The sequence below is a fragment of the Narcine bancroftii genome, chromosome 8 (genome assembly GCF_036971445.1).
Source record: "Narcine bancroftii isolate sNarBan1 chromosome 8, sNarBan1.hap1, whole genome shotgun sequence".
NCBI lineage: Eukaryota > Metazoa > Chordata > Chondrichthyes > Torpediniformes > Narcinidae > Narcine > Narcine bancroftii.
The window spans coordinates 19,724,606-19,749,618 of record NC_091476.1 but is presented as its reverse complement, the minus strand read 5'-3'; the positions used below and the strand labels follow the sequence as shown (position 1 = coordinate 19,749,618).

General features: G+C 38.7%; 1 protein-coding gene across 4 annotated transcripts in view; it reads right to left on the bottom strand.

The window, feature by feature from the left end:
- Positions 1-25,013, bottom strand: part of nlgn3a (neuroligin 3a) — a 401,317-nt gene that overhangs the window by 18,608 nt on the left and 357,696 nt on the right. For all 4 annotated transcript variants that reach the window (XM_069893055.1, XM_069893052.1, XM_069893054.1 and 1 more), the window contains one exon: positions 4,948-5,737. In XM_069893055.1, coding sequence (XP_069749156.1) covers positions 4,948-5,737 — 790 coding nt within the window. The remainder of the gene's footprint in view (positions 1-4,947; positions 5,738-25,013) is intronic.

Genomic DNA, 25,013 nt, shown 5'->3' with positions numbered 1-25,013 from the left:
GGGGAGGTGCTGCATGGGAAGAGGCCCAAAGACCACGGAACATCGCTGGCATCTGAGGGCAAAATAGCAGGTAAGTAATGAGCTTATGACTTTTACAATGGCCCCTAATTATTATAATGATTCACTATGGCGACGGATGCGGCTGGAGGCGGGAGGAGAGTTGCTAGCATGCATCAATCTAGACGCTAGTGATGCTTGATGCATGCTAGTGATGTGGCCGGGGACAGCATATGATGACCGCGAGGGGGGGGGTCCATGCCCCCCCTTGGAACTGACCCTGAGTATTTCTAACATCCTTTATTTCATTTTCATCCATTTCTGATGAAAAAAATTCCTTCAATACTATTTTAGATACCCTTGATTTATTTTCACATTGATCTGTCTTCTTATTTACAGTATTTTGCTGTTCCCACAGCTCATCAACTTTCACAATCGAAATCCTGTTGACTCTTGTCTCTAACTGTTCCTGACCAATATAATTATTTCCTTCCAAAGGTCCATTAATTGTCTATCCAAGCCTAATTCTAACAGAATAAGGTCCATATTTCCTACTTTGTATTACTCCTAATGGTTCCAAAGCCTTTGGTACATTTGAATCAATCAGCATCTGTACCTCAGAATTAATTTCACGTAGACAAACATTCCACAGCTTCCTTTGGTGCTCCTCCTGTTCTATTTGTTGCTTCCTTTGATGCTTCATTAAGTCCTTCTCTTCCACTTATTTCTCCTCAATCTCATCTTGTGCTTGAAGAGCGGCCAACTTTAAGATGAGGTACTTGGAACTTGGAACTTCTTTTGCTTCTTCTGCTTCCAGCATTTGACACAGTGTCTTCAGGATTTACTCCTGGTACATTAGTTGTTGCCCAGAAGGCTGACACAGTTTCAAATTTGAATTGTATTTCTTCCTTCTTATCCTATTTGATGAAATATTGTGATACATCTTCAGCCAATTCCAAGTTGCTGTTTTCATACTCAGTCATTGTTTTCTGCAATGATTTTGCAATGTCTTCATTCCCATCAACAAAGCCTTGGCTTCTTCCATTGCCAGATTCAGTCTTGCAATGAGAACACTTTTAATTCCACCTGTATCTAGATTCCGGTGACTCATTTCTTCTCAAAGTTCTGCAACCTTCATGCCTTCAAAACATTGCTCCTTAAAGGCAAAGTCAGCTGCTGCTTCAGCCATTTTTACTCGTCCACCGTCCTTCGAGAACACTCGACACAAGCGAAGTTAACAGTCCCCAATGGACTAGCAGTAGCAAAATCCAAACTGTGTTCAAACTTTCCACAAAAACACAGAAGGAATGCACAGACTTAAGCCTACCACTTCTAATGGCTGGAACATGCTGCTTTTAACAAATGAGTTTCCACTGCAGCATCCATCAGTAACACCGCTGATTTTCATCGTGATTATAAGACACTTTGCTATTAGATTCGAGGCTTTAAATCCCTCTCTTGCCAATACTTATAGCAGATGAATGTGGATTACAAACTTCCCCCAACTCAAGGAATTTCCAAGATGGCCATCATATTATTTTCTATCTTCTATTCCAAACAATAAAGTTCTATTGACTTAATACTGTTGACTTCTGGTAGAGACTTCCTTGAAATTGCTTGGAGGTTAAATTAGGTGTTTATCCGTGATGCGTTTTCAATAATTTCTACACAAATTCAGTTGTATTTTAAATCCTTTATACTTAACAACAACAAATTTAAAGGTGCTTAAAATGTACTCAACTGATCATTAAACAATACTGAAAATGGTCAATAGAAATTATAGACCCCTACGTCACCCTCCTTCAGGTTTCAACTGCCAATGCTGGCTGAAGAACCTCCTCTTAAATGCTGCCGAACTGCTGTGCTTGCTCCAACCACTGTGCATGCCAGGCCGAGCCTGGCGCACAATGCGCACCACGCTCCACATCGCAGCCGTTCACTGCCAGGCCTGAGCCAAGTGTGCATACGTCGACCCAGGCCATGGCGCACACGCACTGGCGCTGAAACAACTGCGCATGCGCCGGAAGTGATGCAAGGCCATGCGGATGCGTAGCACAGGAAGAGGCGCAGGTAAGTAATGAGCTTATGGCTCTTACAGTAGTGAAATTGTCTTTATTTCAATGTCATAATTAGGCTTTGCTTCTCTTATTGCAAGATTAGTTATTTTGATCAGAAGAAAAGATGCTGTCCTGCCCACTCATATGATGTCATATTTAACCTGATGTCCCACAAGTGGCTCGAATTTAAACTTTCCCAATCTTTGGGGTCTTTTTTGAATTATTTTCACAGCCTCTAATGGGAATGTTAATCAGGTTCTTTGTGATTCTTGCATTTCTTTTTACTTCTACTGGTAGTTTTGTTTCTATATTGCCGTGCAACTTAGGAATCGTTTGGGGTTTAGATTAGTTATATTGTTTTTTTTCTCTTTCCCTTTTTTCTCTTTTTCTATGTTTCATTTTACCTATTAATAATACTGTTGCATAAGAAAAATAAGATATTGTAGTTGCCTGCTCTATTACAGTTATACTAATTTTATGTATCATTCCTTTATGTATGTATGTACTATTTATATAAAATTCAATCAAAATATTGAAAAAGAAATATTGCCTGATCATTTGGGCTAACATGATGCATTTTATCTGGATGTTCAGCCTTGCACCATTCTCCCCTACAGTCAGAAGTAATCCTTTGTTATGTGTTCCCCACTTGCATGCTTGGTCATGGATATTAAAAACCTTCTTCCCTGTTCACCTTACCCTGAGCCAAGATCTTCCTTTTCATTCAGGAAGGAAATATTAGGATCCCAGCCCTAGATAGAACAAGGTTAAAAGCAATCGAGGTTGGAGAGTTTAGTTTAAAAATAGTTTTGGGACAACACAACAATACAGACCATGTTTGCCCCATCAGGACATCGTTAATAAGTTGTCAATGAAGTACCAAACCAAACAGAGCTCAATGTTTGCTGACTTCAGAAGAAGTGGCAATTGAAGTATTACTTTTCCATGAGAACCCCAGATGGAATTCCTATTGCTAATACTATTAAAAGCTCCTGCCTGAAGGAACATTTCTGCAAACAAAGAGAAGGGGCAGCATATTGCTCAGATTTGGTCCTCAGTCTTTGATCAATTTATATCCTAACCTTCACCACCAAGCTTGAAAATAAACTGGGGGGGAAGGGGAGGGGTTGGGGTGAAATGTTAATGAAGCGTTAGAAGCCATGGAACATAGCCCAACTTTGTCAATGTAGATACTGAAAGAAGTAGTAGAAAAGTATAAAAGCAGAAAGTCATCTTCAGAAGAAAAATGTCCATGGTAGAATTTGAAGTATTTTCAGTTTTTCCATTCCAAAATGTGGGAATGTTAGCTGATATCTTTTATTTAAATATATCAGATGTCTGGTATTATATTAGTTAACTCATCATAGGTACAAAATGAAAATTGTAATAGAGGATTGTATAAATAGTTTCCAAGACTAAAATGTTCAATGTTCTAATCTGAACATCATTCTGGTGCAGGGGTTGGTACTGTCTTGGAACTCTGAGACCCCAGGCCGAAATTGAAATTGGAAAATAGTTGAATTGGAAATAAAACTGCTGTTATTGAATAAGTTAATAAAACTATGACAAAATATATCTTAAAAGGGTAAGATTGTGCAGTTGAGTTATTAGGTCACATTACACAAAACAAATATCTCATTTGCCATGCAAGAGCTATACAAGGGTAGTCTTCATGTCTTCAGTTGGCTTTGCAGAGTCAATGGGGAGTGCTTCTGAGTTTCACAAGTAGGTGTTAATGGACCAGCCTGTTTGAACAGTGTCCAGGCTCAAGGCTGAGAAATCTTTTGCTGCTAGTTTTAAATTTATGAATTGAATGAAGTTTGTTGTCCTAGGAGGGGCCACATGGTTTTTCAAACAGAGAGAAAACATCAATTGTTTGGGAGAATTTGTGGTGAAGGCTGTAAGTTGGCAGACCTGCTGCATGACCCCATTTCAAGACAGATTTTGAGTTCTGAGTTCAGCCTATTGTAAATCTCTGCAGTCAATTGCAGTAGTTGTGGCTAGTTATTGTTTCTCCTGATAGAGGGGAAAAAGAAGAACTCTTTGTGGTAACCTGGAAGAAGAGGGACAAGAAGGGGCAAGTTTCTTTGGTCAGACATTTCAATTGCTGATTGAAGGAGATCAGTTTGCATGCCTCTCTGAAACCAATAAAGGCCTTCCTGAGTTGTAACAACTTAAGTTAAAACGCCAGAGCCTGGTGAATATGTGTTTAATTCTGTGCACAGTATGGAAGATTGCCTGATACCAGTGGACTTGGAGAAGTGAAAAGTGAATGATTCGACAGTGAAAAAGAACTTTCCTGAACACATTCACATTACATACACGGGCGCTTAGAATTAAGGGGGTTAATTTAGGTTAAGTTAATTTAATAGTAATAAGTTAAGTATTGATCTTATTATTCTGTATTAAGAAAATAAAACCAGCTTTGTTTAAGTAGCCATTGTCTTGGTGAATTTCTGTCGCTGCTGGTTTTGAGTTCTTTAGGCTCGTAACACTATGCAAACAAACTTCCTAAGGTCAAACATTTAATTTAATTATGAAACAACTCTACTACTTTAAGGCAACTGTTACTGTGAAGATAAGGAGCTCCTCTCATGGAGAGTCTCATGGGCTCATACAAGTCAGACAGGAGTCTTCTCAGAGCTTCATTTTTCATAGTAATGCCCTTTTTATATCCATAAACCCAGTGCAAAATCTTCTACCCAGATAGTTCTCAGCTGGTAGCAAATAGTACCACTAAACGTGTTCCCAGTCTACCAGCAGACCAAAGTCTTTCAAGGAACTGCTACACCAAGTGCAACAGGACAAGTTCTCCATGCCCATATCTTCAGCTGATATCCCCTCTCAATTTTCAGAACGAGTACCAAGTAACGCAAGTAAATAAGCTGCTTACCCTGTTTTGGCAAAGTTTGTCCAATATGTCATGACGACAGCACTAAGCATGACATCATTTTTTGAAAAGTTGCAGGGGAACAGATCAGTTGGTCCAACCATGGGGATTCCAAAGACATAGGGGACCTCATCACCATGGGAAGCATCAGACCAGGCTGGTTTCATGTCACTCTGACAGTGATGGTAGAAAGCATAAAAATATGTAGGAGAACCATAACGAGCATGTAGATCAGCTGTTACCACTGCAGGTTCCACCCACTGATGGTCAGTAAACAGAGCCACTAAGGTTTTTCGTCGTGTCTCAGGATTGTCACGGTCTGCCCAGTCAGTGTACATGAACTTGATTGTTTCCCGGAGTGTATCCTTACCCTCAGGGTAGCCGTAAAGGTTATCCACAAACTTAGAAACAGTGAAATCAAAGTCACTTCCAGATATGCCATCCTCCTGATCAACAATCCATTCCACAAATTTGAATCCTTCTCCCTGGTTGACTCCCAACATAATGTCATAATTTAGAAACTCTCCTTGCTCCATCAGGATTTCAGGATCATCTGGTATTACATCTCCATCGATGACAGGGCCGAATGCCACATGGTACTGTGCTGGCTTGATATCCTGCTCTACCAGCTCCTTGTAGGACTTTTGTCTCAGACAGTCCACCATGTCGAGGGTATCCAACATGTTGCAGCCCACCTTCTCTGCCAGTAATCTTGTATATTTCGCAGGCTGATAATTCACTGCCCAGCTTGATAAGGCTGACCCACTCTGAATAATTGCTCTTTGGAAAAGACCTGGACAAAAATTAGAGAAGCAGAAAATTTAGACTTAGAGAGTGGAATAGTCAATTGGACCCAACAAGTGAATTGTTTGGTTCAATGACTATCCCCATTTAACTGTCACTTTTCATATGAGTGATATGCCATGGAACCAATTCTTTCGGCGATCAAGAGCATGCCAAGCATGAACCACACATTGAGAAGGTTTTCCTTCCCGTTGTTCATACAGCATTGATGCTGGCCAATTCAAGAGACTGCCATTCATAGCTTTTATGAGTTGATTTGTTCAGGACACTCAACACTTTCCTAATTATGCTCCAATGTCATGTGACTTGCTTAGATTAATTTGAATAATGTGCTGTCATGTTTTGATTAACAAGGCTGAATTTTAAACCTCCCTCATCTCTATCAAAGTAATTGTCTCTTTCCATTTCAATTTCATCCTTCTGATGGCATCCCACCAAAACCCCGATCTACATAAATTTTAATATTTCTGAAACATTGCCAATTGCATCGCATTCTCAACTATTTTTAATAATTCTATCATGCTCCATTTAAAAACCTCATTTAGTTTTTTAAAAAATCTCAACTTACTTATTTCAAGATCCCAAGTTTATTTCAATTCTTTTCATTTTACTTTTGCCAACTTAAAGTGTGGCAGTTCTCTCCTTCAAGAGTTGTGCATGTTGTCATATCCCTGTTGTCTATAATATGCACCTGGAAAGTTGATTTCTGTGATACATATCATCAGCTTCTACAGTTCAATCTCACACAAATATCAACTCAAGGATTTTGTTTCATACATGCTGTATTTACAAAGGTCTCACTAAAAAGTCCTTGACATTCTTTCTACCTCCTCACCATTCAACATAGACATTTTTCCATTTGTTTTCAAATTATTTCTGTGTTCTTCTACTGGAGTTGTGAGGATGTTACTCCATGTCTCAACTCGCCCTGTTACAGCTTAATTTTTAGCAGAATTTGTCATCAGCCACCTAAAATTCAGGAAATATCAATTCATCTTGCCACAACTTCCATCAATTTCAAAATGTTGTCTCATTAATTCCTTTAATGTCTCTCTATTATCTTTCATCATCTATCAAATTAATTTGTGCTTTGTTGTTTTTGTAACAACAAAAATACTTAAATAAAACTTTTAGAATTATTCTTATTCATAACATCAAAATGTCATTGGTATTTGAACCAAGAGTTAAAGAATTGTAGAGAAAATTGCTAATTACATTTATCAATAATAAACAATCTACAAATCTGCTGTTAAACAAGAGGTGGCTTTTAATTGACAAGTTTAAATGATTTCAAATAAACATCCCTTATTGATGTCAGAAGGATAATGTCCTTCTATTGCCTGAATTAGTGTTCACAAGAGGAAATTAGACAAGTTCAAGGAAAAATAACTTTGAGGGATGTACAGAAAAAGTGGGAGGGGGCAGCAGAGGAGGGGGGGGGTGGTAAGTAATATTTCTATGAGTTTCACAAGGAGCTAAATGGCTTCTTATGTGCTATCACAGTTCCATGATTTCTAGTAGGAGAGTCTTGAAGCAGAGGGCACAGCCTCAAAATAAAAGGACATCTCTTTAGAAAACAAGGATGAAAATTTTCTTCAGCCAGAGGGTGGCGGATCTGTGGAATTCCATGCCACAGAGTCATAGAGCAGATTTAAGGCAGTGGGTGTTATGATCTTGATTCGGAAGGGTGTCAAAGGTTAAGGAGAATGGAGTTGAGACAAAATACATCAGCCACGATTTGAGTGACAGAGCAGGCTCGATGGGCTGATTCTGCTCTGATCCCTTATGGTCTTACTCTCAAGCCACAGCAGAGGTTACAGAAGAGCAGGAACACCAATAGGCATTTCACCTTCAGAGTTACACTGAATCAGAAGGCTGTGATTTTTTTTGTTGCACTCAGGAGACCTGGGTACAGAATTCTAGGCCACTCCATTCAAAGCAGTAAGACGATATGATGTGTATCTGACTTTTCAGGTGCAAGTAACCCTAATTGAATAGCAAAACATTGCAGAGGCTGGAAATACAAAGTTTATTAGGATCAGCTAAGGATGCAACATGAGTTTTCATGTTTGCTGAAGACATCTACTTTTATGATATGATTAAACTAGAGAGATGCAGAAAGATTCGACAAGGACGATGCCAGATCCAGAAGGCTTGAGTTATTAGGAGAGACTGGATAGGCTTGGATTGCTTCCCTGGAGCGAAGGAGGCTGAGGGGTGACCTTACAGATGTTATGGTAGACAAAAGTTAAAACTTTTCATATATGCTACATTCCAAATGTAGAATTATGTGACAATAATGGAACATTTACCTTTATAAAATTGTGAGAGGCATTGATATGGTGGACAGTCACAGTCTTCTATCATGTTTTAACTGAACTTTTTCTCTGTAACAACATACTCAGCACTTTGTTTAATTTTGGATAGACTTGTCTGGAATAGCATGCAAAACAAAGTTTTTTTTCATCTTATCTCAGTCTAACAATTCAATTAAATTTAATTGGAGAGGTAGAAGCCAAAAGAGGGCATATAGAACTAATTCAGGAAGCCATGTTGGTTGGCATGGAAAGTTGGTTGTAGGCCTGTTTCCCTGCTGTAAAAACTCTATGACTCCTTACATCATTGTTGCTTTTATGCAAGGCTATCAAGCCTGGAATGTTAAAATGTAAATTAAAGCAGCAAATCTAAAATAAAAATGAAAATGGTGGAATCACTTAGAGGTTGGGCACCATCTGTGGCAAGAGGAATGGTTAATATTTTAGGCAGAAGTCCTTTGATAGATCTGGAAAGGAGAGAAAGCACGTAGGTTTAATTTGCAGAGAGGCATGGGGAAGAATAGAAAGGACAAAAGGAATATTTATGATAGGGTGAAGACAGAATGTTGGAGTGATAAGCTGCTGGCCTTACTCCGACCTATCTAACTATGTCTTCCTGGAATGTTCCAACAAGACTCAGTGTAAATTTAAAGAACATCATCTGAAACTTTCATTCTGTTTCTGTCACAGATACTATCTGAGCATTGTGTTTCAAGCATTTTCTTTTTTTAATTTGAGTTATCCTTGGAGTTTTGACCAATGTTTATTGCTAAAATATTCTCACAACAACTGGTTTCCAGGTCATGATATGTGAGGGTTGCTATAGACATTTCATACATTACAGCAGAAACCATCTCTCAAAAGATATTTCATTGCCTGAAAAGTGCTTTGGGATGATGAGCCATCACCTTGGAAAATTGGTTGTTTCAACAACCTCTTGATATTATTATGGATGAAATCCACCTCCTGTTTTTTCAAGTAAAAACACAATGCTGGAGGAATTCAGCAGGCGTACGTTAGTCAGGAAAGATAAAGAACCTTGATGAAGGGCTCAGACCAAAATATTGGTATGTATCTTTATCTTTGCTGAATAAGTACACTGTTTGACTTGCTGAGTTTCTCCAGCATTGTTTTTACTTCAACCACAGTGTCTGCAGACTTACATGCTTTACTCCTTTTTAAAAAAAAACTATTTCTTCCAATCTGCTGATTTCCCAGCTGGTTCCCTGAAAACCGAGTTTGTTAACTACTATCTCCACTCAGATACTATCCAACTCGTCTTCAAATCTATTGTTTTCAGTCATGACGTTCCACCATCTCATATCTATTTTCCTTCCTAAAGCCTATAAATGTGTTTCAACTTTGGACACTGTATATGACTACTTTGTCATGAGCAGGTTTTCATATCTACCATAAAATCAAAATAGAGCTAACCAACCCCACCAATAATTCTAAATTAAAAAAGAGATTCTAAATTGGAGAAAGGGCAATTTTAAGGAAATGAGAACGAATCTAGAATGTGTGGATTGGAATAAATTAGTTTTGATCAAGGTGAAATTTTGAGTGTACAGAGTTTGTATGTTCCTGTTGGGATAAAGGCAAAGTTAACCTAGATTTTTAAGGGATATTAGGGATCTAGTTTGGAAGAACAGAGTATAGCAGGAGCAAATGAAAGACTTGAGGAGTATTAAAAACTGCAAGAAAACCCTCAAGAAAGAAATCAGGAGGCTAAAATTGGTTTTTAAGGGATATTGTGGATCTATTTGGAAGAATAGAGAGTGTATAGCAGGTATAGGCCACTTGGAGCAAATGAAGTACTTGAGGAGTATTAAAAAAATGCAAGAAAACCCTCAATAAAGAAATCAGGAGGCTAAAATAAGACATGAGGTTGCTTTGGCAGACAATGTGAAGGAAAATCCTCAGAGTTTCTACAGGTACATTAAGAGCAAAAGGATAATAAGGGACAAGATTTGTTTGCTAGAAGACAGAGTAGTTGGCTATGCATGGAGCCAAATGTTTTTTTTAAATCAGTATTTACTCAGGAAACTGGCACAGAGTTGAAGAAGTTAGGAAAACAAGCAATGAGGTTGAACCTATACAGATTAAATAGGAGGAGGTGCTTTCTGTCTTAAAGCAAATAACGATGGATAAATCCCCAGGTCCTGACAAGATATTTCCTCAGATCTTAAGGGAGGCTAGTGTAAGAATTACAGGGACTCTTGCAGAAATATTTAAAATGTCCTTAGCCATGGGTGTGGTGCCGTAGGATTGGAGTGTAGCTTACATTGTTCCGTTGTTTAAAAAAGGCTCCAAAAATAACCCTGGAAATTATAGACCAATGATCCTATTGTCAGCAGTAGTTAAATTATTGGAAGGTTTTCTAAGCGATTGAATATATAAGTATTTGGATAGCCAGGGATGGATAAGGGATAGTCAACATGGCTATGTGCATGGTAGGTCGTGTTTAACCAAACTAATAAAGTCTTTCGAGGAGGTTACCAAGAACATTGATGAAGGAAAGGCTGTGGATGTTCTCAACATGGACTTTACTAAGTTCCCACATGGGAGATAAGTCAGGAAAGTTCAGACGCTCAGAATTCATGGTGAGATAGTAAACTGGATTCAACGATTGCTGGACAGGAGAAGTCAGAGAGCAGTGGTGGATGATTGCTTCTCAGACTGGAGGCCTGTGAGTAGTGGTGTGCCTCAGATATCGGTGATGGGACCATTGATGTTTGTCATCTATATCAATGATCTGGATGATAATGTTGTAAATTGGAGCTGACACTAAGATTGGAGGCGTTATGGACAGTGAAGAAGATTTTCAAAGTTTGGAGAGGGAACTGGACAAACAGGAAAAATGGACTGAAAAATGGTGATGAAATTTAATGCAGACAAGTGTGAGGTGTTGCATTTTGGAAGGGAAAACCAAGGAAGGACATACATGGTGAATGGTAAGGCACTTCGGAGTGCAGTAGAACAGAGGGATCTGGGAATAATTTCTTGAAAACAGTAACACAGCATTGTAAAGAGAATTTTTGACATATTGTCCTTCATAAATCCAAGTATTGAGTATAGGAATTGGGATGTTATGGTCAATTTTTGTTAGACAATAGCGAGGCCAAATTTGGAGTATTGTGTGGAGTTTTGGAACCTAACTGCAGGAAAGATCAATAAGATAGAAATAGTGCAGAGGAGATTTACTAAGAAGTTGTCTGGATTTAGGAACTTAGTTACAGAGAAAAGTTAAAGAGGTTAGGATATTATTTCCTTGAGCGTTGAAGAATAAGAGGAGATTTGAATTAAGTATTTAAAATTATGAGGGGAATTGACAGAGTAAATGTAGATAAGCTTTTTCCATTGAGGGTAGGTGGTTAAGTGTGAAAGGGGAAACATTCAGGGGAACACAACGGTAAATTTCTTTACACAGAGGGTGGTAGGAGTGTGGAAGAGGTGCCAGATGAAGTGGTGAATGCAGGTTTAATTTAACATTTGGATAGGTACATGGATGGAAGAGGTATGGAGGGGTATGGGCTGGGTGCAGGTCAGTGGGACTAGGCAAAAAAATGGTTTGGCATAGACTGGAAGGGGTGAAGGGGCCTGTTTATGTGCTGTAATGTTCTATGGTTCTAATAACTATGAAGATAAATGTGATCATGCTATCATTGCTCCTTGTCTATCTCAACCTCCCTACTTTTTGAGAAAACAAGCAAAATCTTTCTTCTCTAGTGGCTCTGCAACACTATCCAGTCAAGTTAGAGCATCCCCATCTAGTTTCATTCTTAGTTATCCAGATATAACAAAAAAAGTCATGTGTAATATGTTATCTTCCCACATCCAAAGATGATCCCTGGTCTTACCCAAGGATCTCTCCTTTATCCTTATGGTTTCTACAGGATCATTTGAAAGGCCCATGTGCACTGATGTCACCTATCTTTATTTCACCATCACTTTATTTCTTATTTTAGAGATAAAGCACGGTAAAAGGGCCTTCTGGCTCATGAGCCCGCACTGCCCAAATACACCCATGTGATCAAATAACCTACTAATCCAACATGTTTTTGAAATTTAGGAGGAAACCAAAGTATCTGGAGGAAACCCACACAGACACAAGGAGATTGTATAAACTCCTTAGTTAGTGGTGAATTTAGACAATGCTAGATGCTGGCGCTGTAATAGTGTGTTGTGCTAACCACTGCACTAACCATGTCACCCTTTACTTGATCTCCAGATTATATCTAAATTTTCAGACTGTTTACTCAACATCCAGGACTGCAGGAGTAGAAACTTCCCTCAGTATTTGGGAACACTAAAGCCATCATCTCAGTCCTTGTCATGAGTCTTTGTTACCTCCAGATCTGATTCAGTGCTCCTGAGCAGATTCCTTCATTCTACATTCAGTAATTTGAGCTCATCCAAATCTCTGTTATCAAAGTACTTACTCGAAGAAAGCAGCATTTACCCTTACTCTTGTATAGCTCATTTGTATTAATCCCTAGTTAAGAAAGGTTTATACTTAAAAACAAATACCCTTGTTTTCAAAACCCTCTGTGGTATCCTACATAGAAATATAAAAAGAAAATAATTCACAATTTTGGCTATATTACCATTCAATGGGTAATCTTGTGCCTTAAGGCAATTTACCCTTCTAAAATTCAAAATTCTATCTCTCTTTTATTTTCCTTTCAGATGCATTGTAAAACAACACTATTCAAACTTTTATTATTTTTCCTAATATCTTCTCAGATTGGTGTTAATTTTTGTTTGAATATGCTCCAATGAAGGACTTTGGAATATTTTTGCTGCATTAAATTGAAGTTGTTTTTTGAAGTCTTCATTTTACATTTTAATTTAAATAACAAAGTGTTCTAATTAGTGCATTAGTAAAGCATTACACATTTGTAGCATAAATGCTCTATTCATAATTAATTGGATTAGGAAAGGTATAATCCCAATTCCCAACAGTTTCTGATTCTTAATGTTTTATTTAATGAGATAGTCTATTTCATCTTTCTGGTGCAATGCACTTATAGAGTGAATTTAATCTTATAAGCTTCAGTTTTAATTCAGAAGCATGCCAGTGGATACAGTTATTTTATTCATGGAATATTGGTGCTCTTGACAAGTGCAGTATTTATTGTCCATTCCCAATTTTCAATCAAAGTTGATTATGTTCCTGTAAATTTGGAATGGGCCAGAGTTTTCTCCCCAAAGGAAATTCATGAACCAGATGGGTTTTGAAAATAATCTGGTAGTTTAGTAATAGCATTAATTTCACGAAAGAATATTAACATTTTATGTACATTGATCTTGTCACATTACACATCTAATTAAGTACTCATGATAAATAATTACCAATGATGCCAATGTGACCTCTGTGACTATTTCAATGAATATTTGCCTTTTAAACTGGTGGAATAATGTTAATGTTGGTGCGTTACTGACCATATGAAATATTCCTCTCATCAGTGTCATTCTGGCCTCTATCAGCCATATAAATAAAAGGGATAGCTTTTACTGATTTGCTTCTTTATCCATCATGAAGTGATGACATATTGTCTGCAGGATCACAATGATTAATAGTCATTTCATACAATTCAAATTCACCTCCTCCTGCCCCTCTAACCCTACTCTTTTTATTCCTCTATAAGACCCAACTCCTTCAAAGATATAAAGACTCTTCTCATATCCAAGCTCACAGAAGAGTTTTCATGTTATTTTGCTCCACAGACTCTTTATTCTGGTTTCCTTTCTCTGACATAAATTTCCCATGTGCATCTATCAAGTATTTCATGTGCCCTTAATTACAAAGTCCAGGTAATCTGATTTTAGCTCTCAAAATTTTGATTGTAATATTCTGACTTTAATCTCAAAATCTGGGCTATCTGACCTCAGTTCTCATTTACAAGTACACAACTCTGACTTACAATATCTGTGCTTGCAATGTTGCAATGATAGCTTCCTACTAAAACACTGCTGAAGCTCTCAATAACAAAATTCAGTGTCTTATTTATCTAGCTGCCCTTACATCATGGCACAGGTCAGTTTCAGGTCTTTGCTCGATATGATGTCAGATTAAAAAGTGTATGTCAGTTAGAGAAATAGGTGACTGCCACCTTCGGGAGTGATGAGTATTTTTTAAAATGTAGTCATACAGCATGGTAAAAGGCCATGACGCCTCATCAACCTACACCCCCTAACCGTACATTTTGAATGGTGGGAGAAAACCCACACAGTTATGGTGAGAACATACAAACTCCTTACAGACAGCGTGGGATTTGAACCCCGTCGGTCCCAATCACTGGTGCTCCAAAGGCATTGCGTTAAGTGCTACACAAACCGTGCGGCCCTGCTTCATCTGAACTTCAACATTTATGAAAATGAACCAAAAATTGAATCTCTTAGTGTCCATAATTTTGTTCAAATTGCAGATTAAATCTACTTAACTCAATTACATGGGCCTTGATCATTATTTCCAGGTAAAACTGTGCCCAATAGCAAATTGACCCAGACAATTCCTATTGTATCGTATTGTATCCTATTGTATTGTGCTACCCTAAATGGGAGATTTAGGGTGCAGTTATCACTCACTGTAGAACCAGCAGCTCATCATACTGTAATTAAAAACAGAAAATGCTGGAAATGTTACTGTATTAATGAAGAATGCTGTATACTGCTGTTTGTACAAATAAAAGGAGGTGGAGATTCAGCATGGTAAAATTAAAGAATTAGGTCTGTAACCATAAGTAAACATCATGAAGATGGCAGGATACTTTGGGAAGCTTGAGAGAGTGAGAAAATTCAAGAATTTGCTCTGTAAAGATTGTTAGCCCAGAATATGAGACTGTTGCATTTGTTGAATCTGAAAATAAGAGGCTGTGGTATCAGTGTTGGAACAGGCCCATGAGATAATCATGGAGAGTTTGTCCATTGTTATTCATGTTGTTGACAAGACATTCAAGACAAATATAGCAAGATATACAGGTACAGGAAGCATCATTGATTAAAGCATTGAATTGATGGCACAAAGTAGGGAAGGGATTCCCGATGGAAACTGATCTCATACCAATCAGGATTCTTCTCCGCAGAGATGGGGCATTATTGGGCCTAGTCTTTGAAAATAAAGCAGGGCAGATGGCTCAAATGTCAATGGGGAAGCATTTAGAAAATAGTGACCATAACTCTCTGTTTTATGGAAATTATGATCTATGAATTATGGTCCTGAATTGAGGGAAGACTGACTTCAATACCATAAGACAAGATCTGGTCAAATTGACTGGGAGCCTATATATGATATGTGGGAATCATTCAAAGATGAAAAGGTGAGGGTCAAGACCAAAGTGTTTGTATAAGGCTTCATGCAAGTCAAAGATACCCAATAGATGAAGAAATGAAAGGAAGCATATTGAAGGTAAGGAGAACTGAACACAGTTCAAGAGTGTAGAAAGTTGAAAGGGGTACTTAAAAAAAAGAAATTGGGAGGGCAAAGGGGGGTGGGTGGCATTAAGTATAAATGGCAAACAAGATTAAGGAAAATCCCAAAGCATTTTATACAAATACTAAGGGCAAGAGGGTAGTCAGGGAAAGAGTAGACCCCATTAGATACCAAAGTGTCAATTTGTGCATGAAGCCAGAGTTCATAGATGATTTCTTCCTATATGTGTTTACCAAGGAAAATTTTCTGATAGTTGGAAAATTCAATTTAAGAAAATGATTTGATTAAAAGTGAGGTATTAGATGTCTTAGAGGCTTGTAAGTGGATAAATTCCAAGGGTCTTATGAATGACAAAGGAAGAAATTGCTAGAACCATGATGGAGATTTTTAAATCTTTGCTTGCCACAGGTGAGGTACCAGATAAGTAGAGAATAGTAAATATGGTCCTTAAGAAAGGCAGCAAGGCTAAGTCAGGTTAGCATCTCTAACACATGCAGTAAGTGAGTTATTGGACATAACTCTGAGCAATATATGTGTAGTGATATGATTGTATGTGCTGGCTGGCCCTCCCTCTGGGTGTCCTACCTCAGCACCTCCCTTAGTCCTATCCATGTGACCCCGGGCCATAAAGGTTGAGTTCCCTCTCCTTCCCGCTCATTCCTAGCCTTGGACCCGGGCCAGCAGTCTCTAGTACAATAAAGCCTATCGTTTCCCTCAGTCGTTGTCCGAGTTATTATTGGGGCTACTGATAGGACCCAACAATATGCATTAATGATTTGGGCATGGAGGTTTGATTACTAAGTTTACAGGTGACACTAAATTTGGTGGATTTGTTGTTAGTAAGGAGGTTAATGTTAATAAAAACACAATGCTGGAGAAACTCAGCAGGCCAATCAGTGTACTTTATATAGCAATGGTAAAGATACAGAACTAATGTTTCAGACTTGAGCCCTTCATCAAGGGACACCTTAATTAAGGACTCAAGCCTGAAATGTTGGTTATGTATCTTTATCTTTGCTGTATAAAGTACATTGTTTGACCAGCTGAGTTTCTCCAGCTTTGTGTTTTTACTTCAATCATAGTGTCTGCAGACTTTAGTGTTTTACCTACAGGTTAAACTTATAAAATTTTTAAAAAATTAAACATTCAGCATGAATGCAAGCCATTTTGGCCCACTAGTCAATGCTGTTCAATTTATACCCAATTAATCTACACCCCAAGTACATTTCAAATGCTGGGAGGAAACCTGAGCCCCCAGGATAAACCCACATGGTCATGGGGAGAACATACAAACTCCTTACAGTCAGTGCAGGATTTGAATCCCAGTTGGATTACTGGCACTTTAAAGGAGTTTGTAGCGTAGATAAAAGCTCACACTTGACTGGAGGGAGAACTAACGCTTTTATTAGCTAAAAACACAGGCTTCAGAGAGGTTCAGGGTTTAGGCGGGAAACCAGGGTTATATACGGGGCCCTGGGTGAGTAGCCAGGAGGCAGGACCAGTCGTCAGTACAGGATACTTCTAGTGAATCCCATTTCACTACAATCACCCCCTCCTTCAGAATTAAGGGTCTGTGGATGAAGAGAACAAGGATCAGAAGCCGGTAATAGATACAGAAGAGGAATATTTACAATACTATTTACAGATTCAGGCGGTCCGGGGCTCTGGAGATCCTGGTGGAGTGCCTTAGCATCAGGGGGGCCTTGAGTCTCCCGGTCCACCTGTGATGGAAAGGTAGCGAGCTGGGGCTCCGTTTTGATGATAGAGGGGGGTTCACTCTCCTCCTGAACTGGATCCCCTGAGGCCCTGGGCGGGGGTGCGGAAAAAGAGCTAGGTAGCTCGTGAGGCACCTGGGGCAACGGATCCTAGGTTCCGTCTTTATGAACTCCCTGTCTGCCACGCTGTACCTCCTGCTCTTGGTGGCGATGGGCTTACAGTTGGCAGACAGGTTTGGGAACAGAGTTGGGTGGTCGGTGTTCTGCGTGGAGAGGCTGCAAGTGGGTTCTGGTTTTGAGGGCCCCTATTCTGAACCATTACCAGAGGAAGGGGACCAGAGAACTCCAAGGTCACGCTTTTAAGGTGACACAGCAAGTCTAAAACCAACAATACTGGAGGACACAATTCATCTAAAATGTACATGTGAAATTTACAAAATTCCCCTCCTTCAAAGGACAGGTGAACTATACAATGTTTCTGTTCCCATGCTGAATGGGTCTGGGATGCTAGAAAGATTTGGTAATTAGACGGGTACATTTTTAAGTTATATTTTTGCATATATTTTTATATAGTCCGTGAGTCTATGAAACTTTCCGTGAAGCCTGTGTCAATCAGGCTCTTGATTGAATGTCTGTTTACCTTCACTGTCACCATCCAGTTGCTGAGCTGGTGAGGTCTATTCTGGGCAAGGACCAGTGATGCCAGGTCACCGGAGATGCTGTGTTCTTCCTTCAAGTGTCCCCCTCCGACCTGAGTCAACCTGTGCAGATAAGATGGTGCTGACCTCGTGGTGGCCGCCCTCATTCCTCCTCTGATGACGATGGCGCTGAATTCAAAACCCGGCCGCTGCAAGATGGCCACTGAGCCTATATGCACCATTTCTGTAGGTGGCGGATTGCGCAGCAGGAGAATTCAAGCGAGTCTGGCGCAGATGACTTGGGGCTGGAATCGGATCCAGGAGTGGTACAGGCCTTGGACTTCCTCGTACCTCCCTTCGTGCAGGGTACAGGCCCAATGTCCCTTCTTCCCACAGCTGGAGCATGCTGAGTCTGGCCAGGCAGCGGGCATGGACGTGCTGTCCCTTGCCACAGAAAAAGCACTCCCGTAGCTGGAGCAGCCGGTGCTTGGAGGTGTTTACCCGAGAGTGTGTGAGTTCGCTGGCCTCAAGGCTGTTGTTCTCGAGACTAGCCTGTTCCAGTGAATTGGCCAGCTTGATGCAGCTAGCAAAGTCCTTCCTTCTCGACTTGAGCAGTCGCTATCTCACGTACCTCGAGTGGACACCTGCGACTGAGTGTCCTGGATCTGTTCATCTTCCCGGACATGCCCCGAAGCGGCCTCATACCTGCACTTCTTAGCCAGCATCCAGAGATCAGCTGGTAGTTGTCAATCGACTCCCCGGGCCATTGGCGGCGTAGGGCGATCCTGTGCTTCACTAGGACCTCGTACAGAGCCTTCATGTAGCAGGCCTTCAGCACCTCGATGGCAGCCTCGTATGTCAGGGAGTCTCAGACGACTGCGTACTCCTTTGTCCCTACCCTTGAGATGAGTGCCGACCTCTGGAGTTCGTCTGTATGGAAGACGTCCCTGGTCGCGTTCAGGTAGGCCTGGAAGCAGTCTAGCCAATATGTGAACTCCTCAGCCGCATCGGGGGACTGGGGGTGTCTATCAACAGCACACTGGGCTTGAGTAACGCCTCCATCTTTGTTTGTAAGCTAATAAAATTGCAGCGAAGATAAAAGCTCACACTCGACTGGAGGGAGTACTAACGCTTTTATTAGCTTACAACACAGGCTTAAAAGGGGTTCTGGGTTTAGACAGGAAACCAAGCTTATATACATGCCCCCAGGTGAGGAGCTGGGAGGCGGGACCAGTCATCAGTACAGGAAATTTCTAGTGAATTCCTTATTTAATAATATTTTTGATAGGTTTTAAGTTAGAATAATTCATGATGTCAAATTGACACAGAAGTTTACAACACACTGTCTGAACAAAGCAAAGAATCACTGAGAATCTTTGCTACAGGATATCCTCATTTAACTGCACACGTAGCCTACTCTAGAGGTTGCTATCAGATTTCCTCAGTTCTAATCGAGACTGCTGATGGTCTGACTATAATTCCCAATGCACATTCTGGTCCATTAGTTTGAGAAAAATTTTGAAAAGACCAATGTGATGTGAATTCACTGAGTGCTCTGAATTCTGGCAGCTGTAGAAAAACGTGCTTGAAGGGACAGTCTTTTACCAGAGGATGTTATGCAAATGCGTAATGTCTTCTGACTTCATCAAATGATGCATTAGCACACAATTAATTCTCCCACCCCACAACTTCCTGCCAGCTGGGCATACATCAGTGGCAGAATGAGGCTGTGAATGAAAATGAATAACAGTTTCCAAGATCACTTCCCGACAAAAGATTTTAAGCTGAGAGAAGAAGGAAAATAAATTATGAAGTATCTGCACTGATGTGGCCACGTCCAAGAAATATGATAAGTTGATAATCAGAATAAACCAGTCTTTTTACTAACTAAAAACCCAACGCCGGAGAAACTGAGCAGCTCAAACATTGCCCTTTATAAAGCAAAGATAAAGATACATAACTGATGTTTTGGGCTTGAGCCCTTTATCATAACTATTATGTGAAGAAGAATATCTGACCAGCATATTCAGATGGAGCCCTATTAATATCCACCTGCACCTCTTGCTGGCATAAAACCACCATTGTGAAGTCTCTTCTACAATATGTTGGGCTCATTTCACTAATTATGGTGTGGAATCAGTGAAGCATTTAAATTTTAATTTGAAATATAACCTAGAGCGCCTGGTATTCTGAGTTATTGACATTCTAATTTCTAACGAGGTTTAATCTAGTTAATAATGCATATTTTATGAGATCAAAAATATTCAGGCTGGAGGTAAGATAGCTGTATCAGCAGTTCACTAATTCTAAAAATGCTTCTGAGATTTTGAGATTTCGATATTGATGAGATTATTCACTTTCAGTTGACATCCAATACCACAAGGTTCACAATGATCCAAAAAAGTCAATCACATTTGCCACACCAAACACTTGGTTCACAATCACAATGAAATCAATATTGGATTTAATAGATCACATACAGATTCCAAGGAGAAAACTGTTGAAAATGTGCTGGGATTATGAATTCAGGAAAAAAGTACTGGAGAATTTTAAATGCAAATTATATTGAGAACAAATTGGACTTCCTAATTTTGTATGTTAGTTTAGAATGCACTCACTAGAAAACTGCCCACAAAATTGAGTCACGTAAGAAATTACCTGAACTTTAGATCCTTGCAGCATAGGATGAGAGGTACAACTAATAGATTTGATGGAAAGAAGAGGATAAAGTTGAAATATTGACTTATTCATGTACTTTTATGCTGAATGAATCCCATCTTGGTGAATTCGATACTTCAACTAATTGTTGAACAATTAGAACAAAACAAGGGATACATCATTTGGAGAAGGAAATGCAGTTGAGGAGCTCAGAACAGGTGAAGAATACTTATTAATAAAATGCTTGAGTATAATAAGTTACAAACTTATAACATAGAAGAAGCAATAATGAGAACAAAACAAAGGTACTATGACCTGGGGGAAAGTTCACAAGGTCCTACCTTGGCAATTGACAATAGAGCAGGTCTCTCAAACAATTAATGCAATTGAAACAGAAACCAATAGAATCTCTTTTAAGCCACAAGAAATTAATGAGGCCTTCAAATCATTCTATTCCAAATTATATAAATCAGAATGCCAAGGAGATATTAATAAAATCAATGATTATTCATCATAATTAGCTTTTCCGCATTTGGATTAGGTTGAGCAGATGAAATTAAATGCATTTTTTACTCAATTGGAGCTAGAAGATGCATTTAATTCATTGCATATTAATAGATTTCCTGGCGAGGATGGTATAAAGAATTTAAGGATTTGTTAATGTCTCTTTTTATGGAGGTATTGAATCAAGCAGTTTGATCACATACTTTGCCAGATTCTTTCTCAACAATAACAGGTAATTCCCAAAAAAGATAGGGATCCAATGAAACCATCATCATATAGGCCAATTTCCTTGTTGAATACAAACTATAAAATAGTAGCCAAAGCTTTGGTAAGCAGATTGGTGAATTTTTTTCCAAAATTTATAAATAAAAATCAAACAGGATTTGTTAATAAAAGGCAATCAGCAAACAATGTAACAAGACTGCTTAGTATAATGCATTTGGTCCAGAAAAGAGGTGAATTAAGTGTGGCAATTGCCTTGAATGTGGAAAAGGCCTTTATTAGATTGGAGTGGGATTTTTTAATTTAAAGTACTGGAGAAATTTGGATTAGGTCAAAATTTTATAAACTAGATTTGAGCCCTATATAATGAACCTAAGGTTAGAGTTGTGACGAATGGTCAATTATCTCCAAAATTCTCATTATCCAGATCTAGCAGACAAGGATGTCTATTATCTCTGTCTCTTTTTGTATTGGCTATAGAACCTTTGGTGGAAATTATTTGACAGGATCCAGTCATTAAAGGGTTCTGGGATGACTAAGATGAACATAAAATTAGTCTGTTCGCAGACAGTGTATTAATATATCTGATAGAACCAGAGACTTCTTTGCAAAGGTTGCATATACAACTGGAAGATTATGGGAGGGTTTCTGGGTACAAAATAAATTGGGATAAGAGTGAGATTATGCCATTAATTGATGGAGATTATACAAATTGTCAAAAAAATATGCAATTTAGATGGCCAAAGAATGGGATTTGGGGATCAAAATGGATAATGAAAAATTTGTATAAAATGAATGACCTCCCCTTGCTTAAAATTGTTGAGGAAGACTTAAATAAATGGATAACTCTATTAAAATGAATATATTTCCGCGCATATACCACAGCCGCCAGAATTTAGCTTGCTGGTGCAAATTTTGTAGCGTAGAAATATCTTTCACAACATAATAAACACATTGTGAATGATTTGGGGATAAATAATCAAAGTTAGAGAGTATGTGGAGGTGGAGCTTGGATATCAATAATTTTACTGAGTGTTAGACAGATCTGGAAAGGCTTGTAAAGAACAGTGAGCAAAAGCCAAACTGTTGGAGGAACTCAGTGGGTCAGGCAATATATGAAAGAGAGAACATCAACACCTCGATCAAAACCCTGCATCAGGACTAAAGAATAGTGCCAATGCCTTCAGAAGGCAAATACTTTGTGCACTGTTAAAATCTTCTGGTATCAGTGCCAAGCTCCCCTGGTCGGTAGTTGCAAAGGTCGTTAGGATTTGAGTGTAGCCCTTGAATACTTGCATTTATCAGGGAGCTTGCAATGCAAGTAAATGCCCAAGCCTGCTCTTTATTGGAAGGTACAAGAGGTCTCCTCTCCATAATGCAGCAAAGAACAAGCTGAGATATAGAGATCTGTGAGGGATAGGAACCTGAAAATGACCAAGTCCTTGATCTCTTTTACCAAACCATTCTACTCATGTAGTTGAGGTACCTTCAACAAACGAAGTTGAAAATCTCACTGGAATAAATCTGATAAGCTGAATTCATATCATTTGTAGGAATTTTGTATTGAAAAATGGCACTAGGTAAATGAAATTTTCATTAATATGCCAACAACTGATTTTCCAAACAAGGCAGTAAGATAGCCAGAAATTTATGTAATTTTTTTCTACCCTGGTTTAACCAATTTTCAATTACTCAGCAACATTCTCTTTAGTATTGTTCAGGAATTTCTAAGCCATCTTCCTAAAATAGCCCATTTTAAAAGCTTCTGAATGTGATTTTCAGTAGCTTGGAATAAAATTAAAAATTCTCGGTATAATGTTTTAATTAAAGGTATGTTTTTGTGTTCAAACCACACAGATATTGAATATATTAAGTGATATATTTGAAGCAAAATTAACACACAATATAAAGATATTGTTGTATTCTGTTTATGCTATTAAATTTAACAATACATGTTAATAACAGTACCTTAAGAGATAGCATGCTGCAAAACTAATGCAATTTTTTCCCTTGATTTCCAATAAAAGACAAAGGTGAACCTTGACCCCTCATTTCACTCTCTTTCTCTGTGATCAATGCAGCTACAGCCATACTCAAAACTTGCTGGTTCTCCCTAATCCCAGGCAGCAGTCTGACTTTGAGGGAAACCAATTCTCAGCGATTTACTGGTACTCTATTGCATGGATACTGGGCATTGAGGCATAATAAATTTGTATGGTCCTGAACATTTCAATCTCAAAAAATGTTTTCATGTGTCTACAACTTGACCTTTATAATGGAGGAAAATTCAACTTGCATTTTATGAAGTAGCTGGTGATCCACAATTTCTCATTTCTCTCACTGCAGAGTGGAATTAAACCAAGACCCATCAAATATTCAACATCCCTGACAGCAAGATCACTCGGATTACAAAAACTCCTTAGATCTCCACAATAAATACTTTGGAAATGTTTCTCCAACTGAATTTTGGGAGTATTGGTATTGCAAGTAGACATAAATATGGTATTGAATCAAAATGGTGTTGTTAAGGTTGTTAAAATACTGGACAACTAATCTACAAGCCTGGACTAAAAAAAGTCTTCAAATCTCACTGTAGCATCTATTGGATTTAAATTCAGTTAGTAATCAGAAATTTGGAAAAATAAAAACAACTGTTCTTAGTCATCCTGACCACAAAACTACAGGATTCTCTCAGAAAACCATCTAATTGAGTAGTTATTCAGAGAAGGAAATCTGATTTGACTTTCCAATCTTCTCTACTGCAGGATTCCACTGCTCCCTCTCATGTTCTGGCTGCCGTAACTTTGCCCTGCCATTGAATCACTCTGAATCTTAATATCTTTAAGGTTACGTTAACTTCATTTACCCAGCAGTGTCAATCTGTCTTTCATTAATGTTACCTGCAGGTTTTAGAACGACACTCTGGTGGTGCAGTGGGTTTTGGTCAGAAATTATGCCTTGGTTAAACTCTACTTTTCAGCTAGCTTCCTAGATTGCTGTGATATCTACCTTCATCCCTAATTTCTAGCGAGACTGCAACCTCCAACAGAATGTCTCCATTCCCTAGCCTATTCGTCCAAGACCATTTCCTATCTTTCATTAAAATTTGGGCTAGCTCTTAACTTCTCCTGCTCTGGATGTTGTGTTCATACAACTGAAAGACCTTTGCTGAAGTCAGCTCATTTCCTGTAGCAACTCCTGGCCTCCTTTGTTCGTTCTTCAGAAATAATTATTATTTCCTGCACTTACTCACATATTTACATGCATTCCTTGCATCTCTCCAACTTTTCCTTTGCAATCTCACTCATCTGCACTAACTCTGTGGATTTACATTTTACCCTGACGGCTGACTGGTAACCCTTGTGCAAAGCTCTAGCCACCCTTGACTCAGTTGTGCAAGATAGTGACATCTTGGGAATTACTGAAATTTTCTGGTTACCCAGACTTCTCAAAACTTAAAATCCCCAAACCACTGCTCTGATGATGGCTTTGTTTCTTCCCATACTCATTGTGTACCTTTACTTTTTCCCCATTCTCATTTTTATTTGAAAATCTTTTTTGTTCTTCTCCAACCTCAACAACATTTATCCACAGCTTGTACCTTAATCTCAAGTATTTTTTCCTTTGAAATTCTATGACAGTAAAATCCCTGTTTTCTGGAATTCAAGTAACTGGCAAACCAAGCAACCAGCAAAACAAAATTGAGGAAATAAATACAATAAAAAATAAAATAAGTAAGAATACATAAACATTTAATTAAAGTTGAAATAAAAGTTTA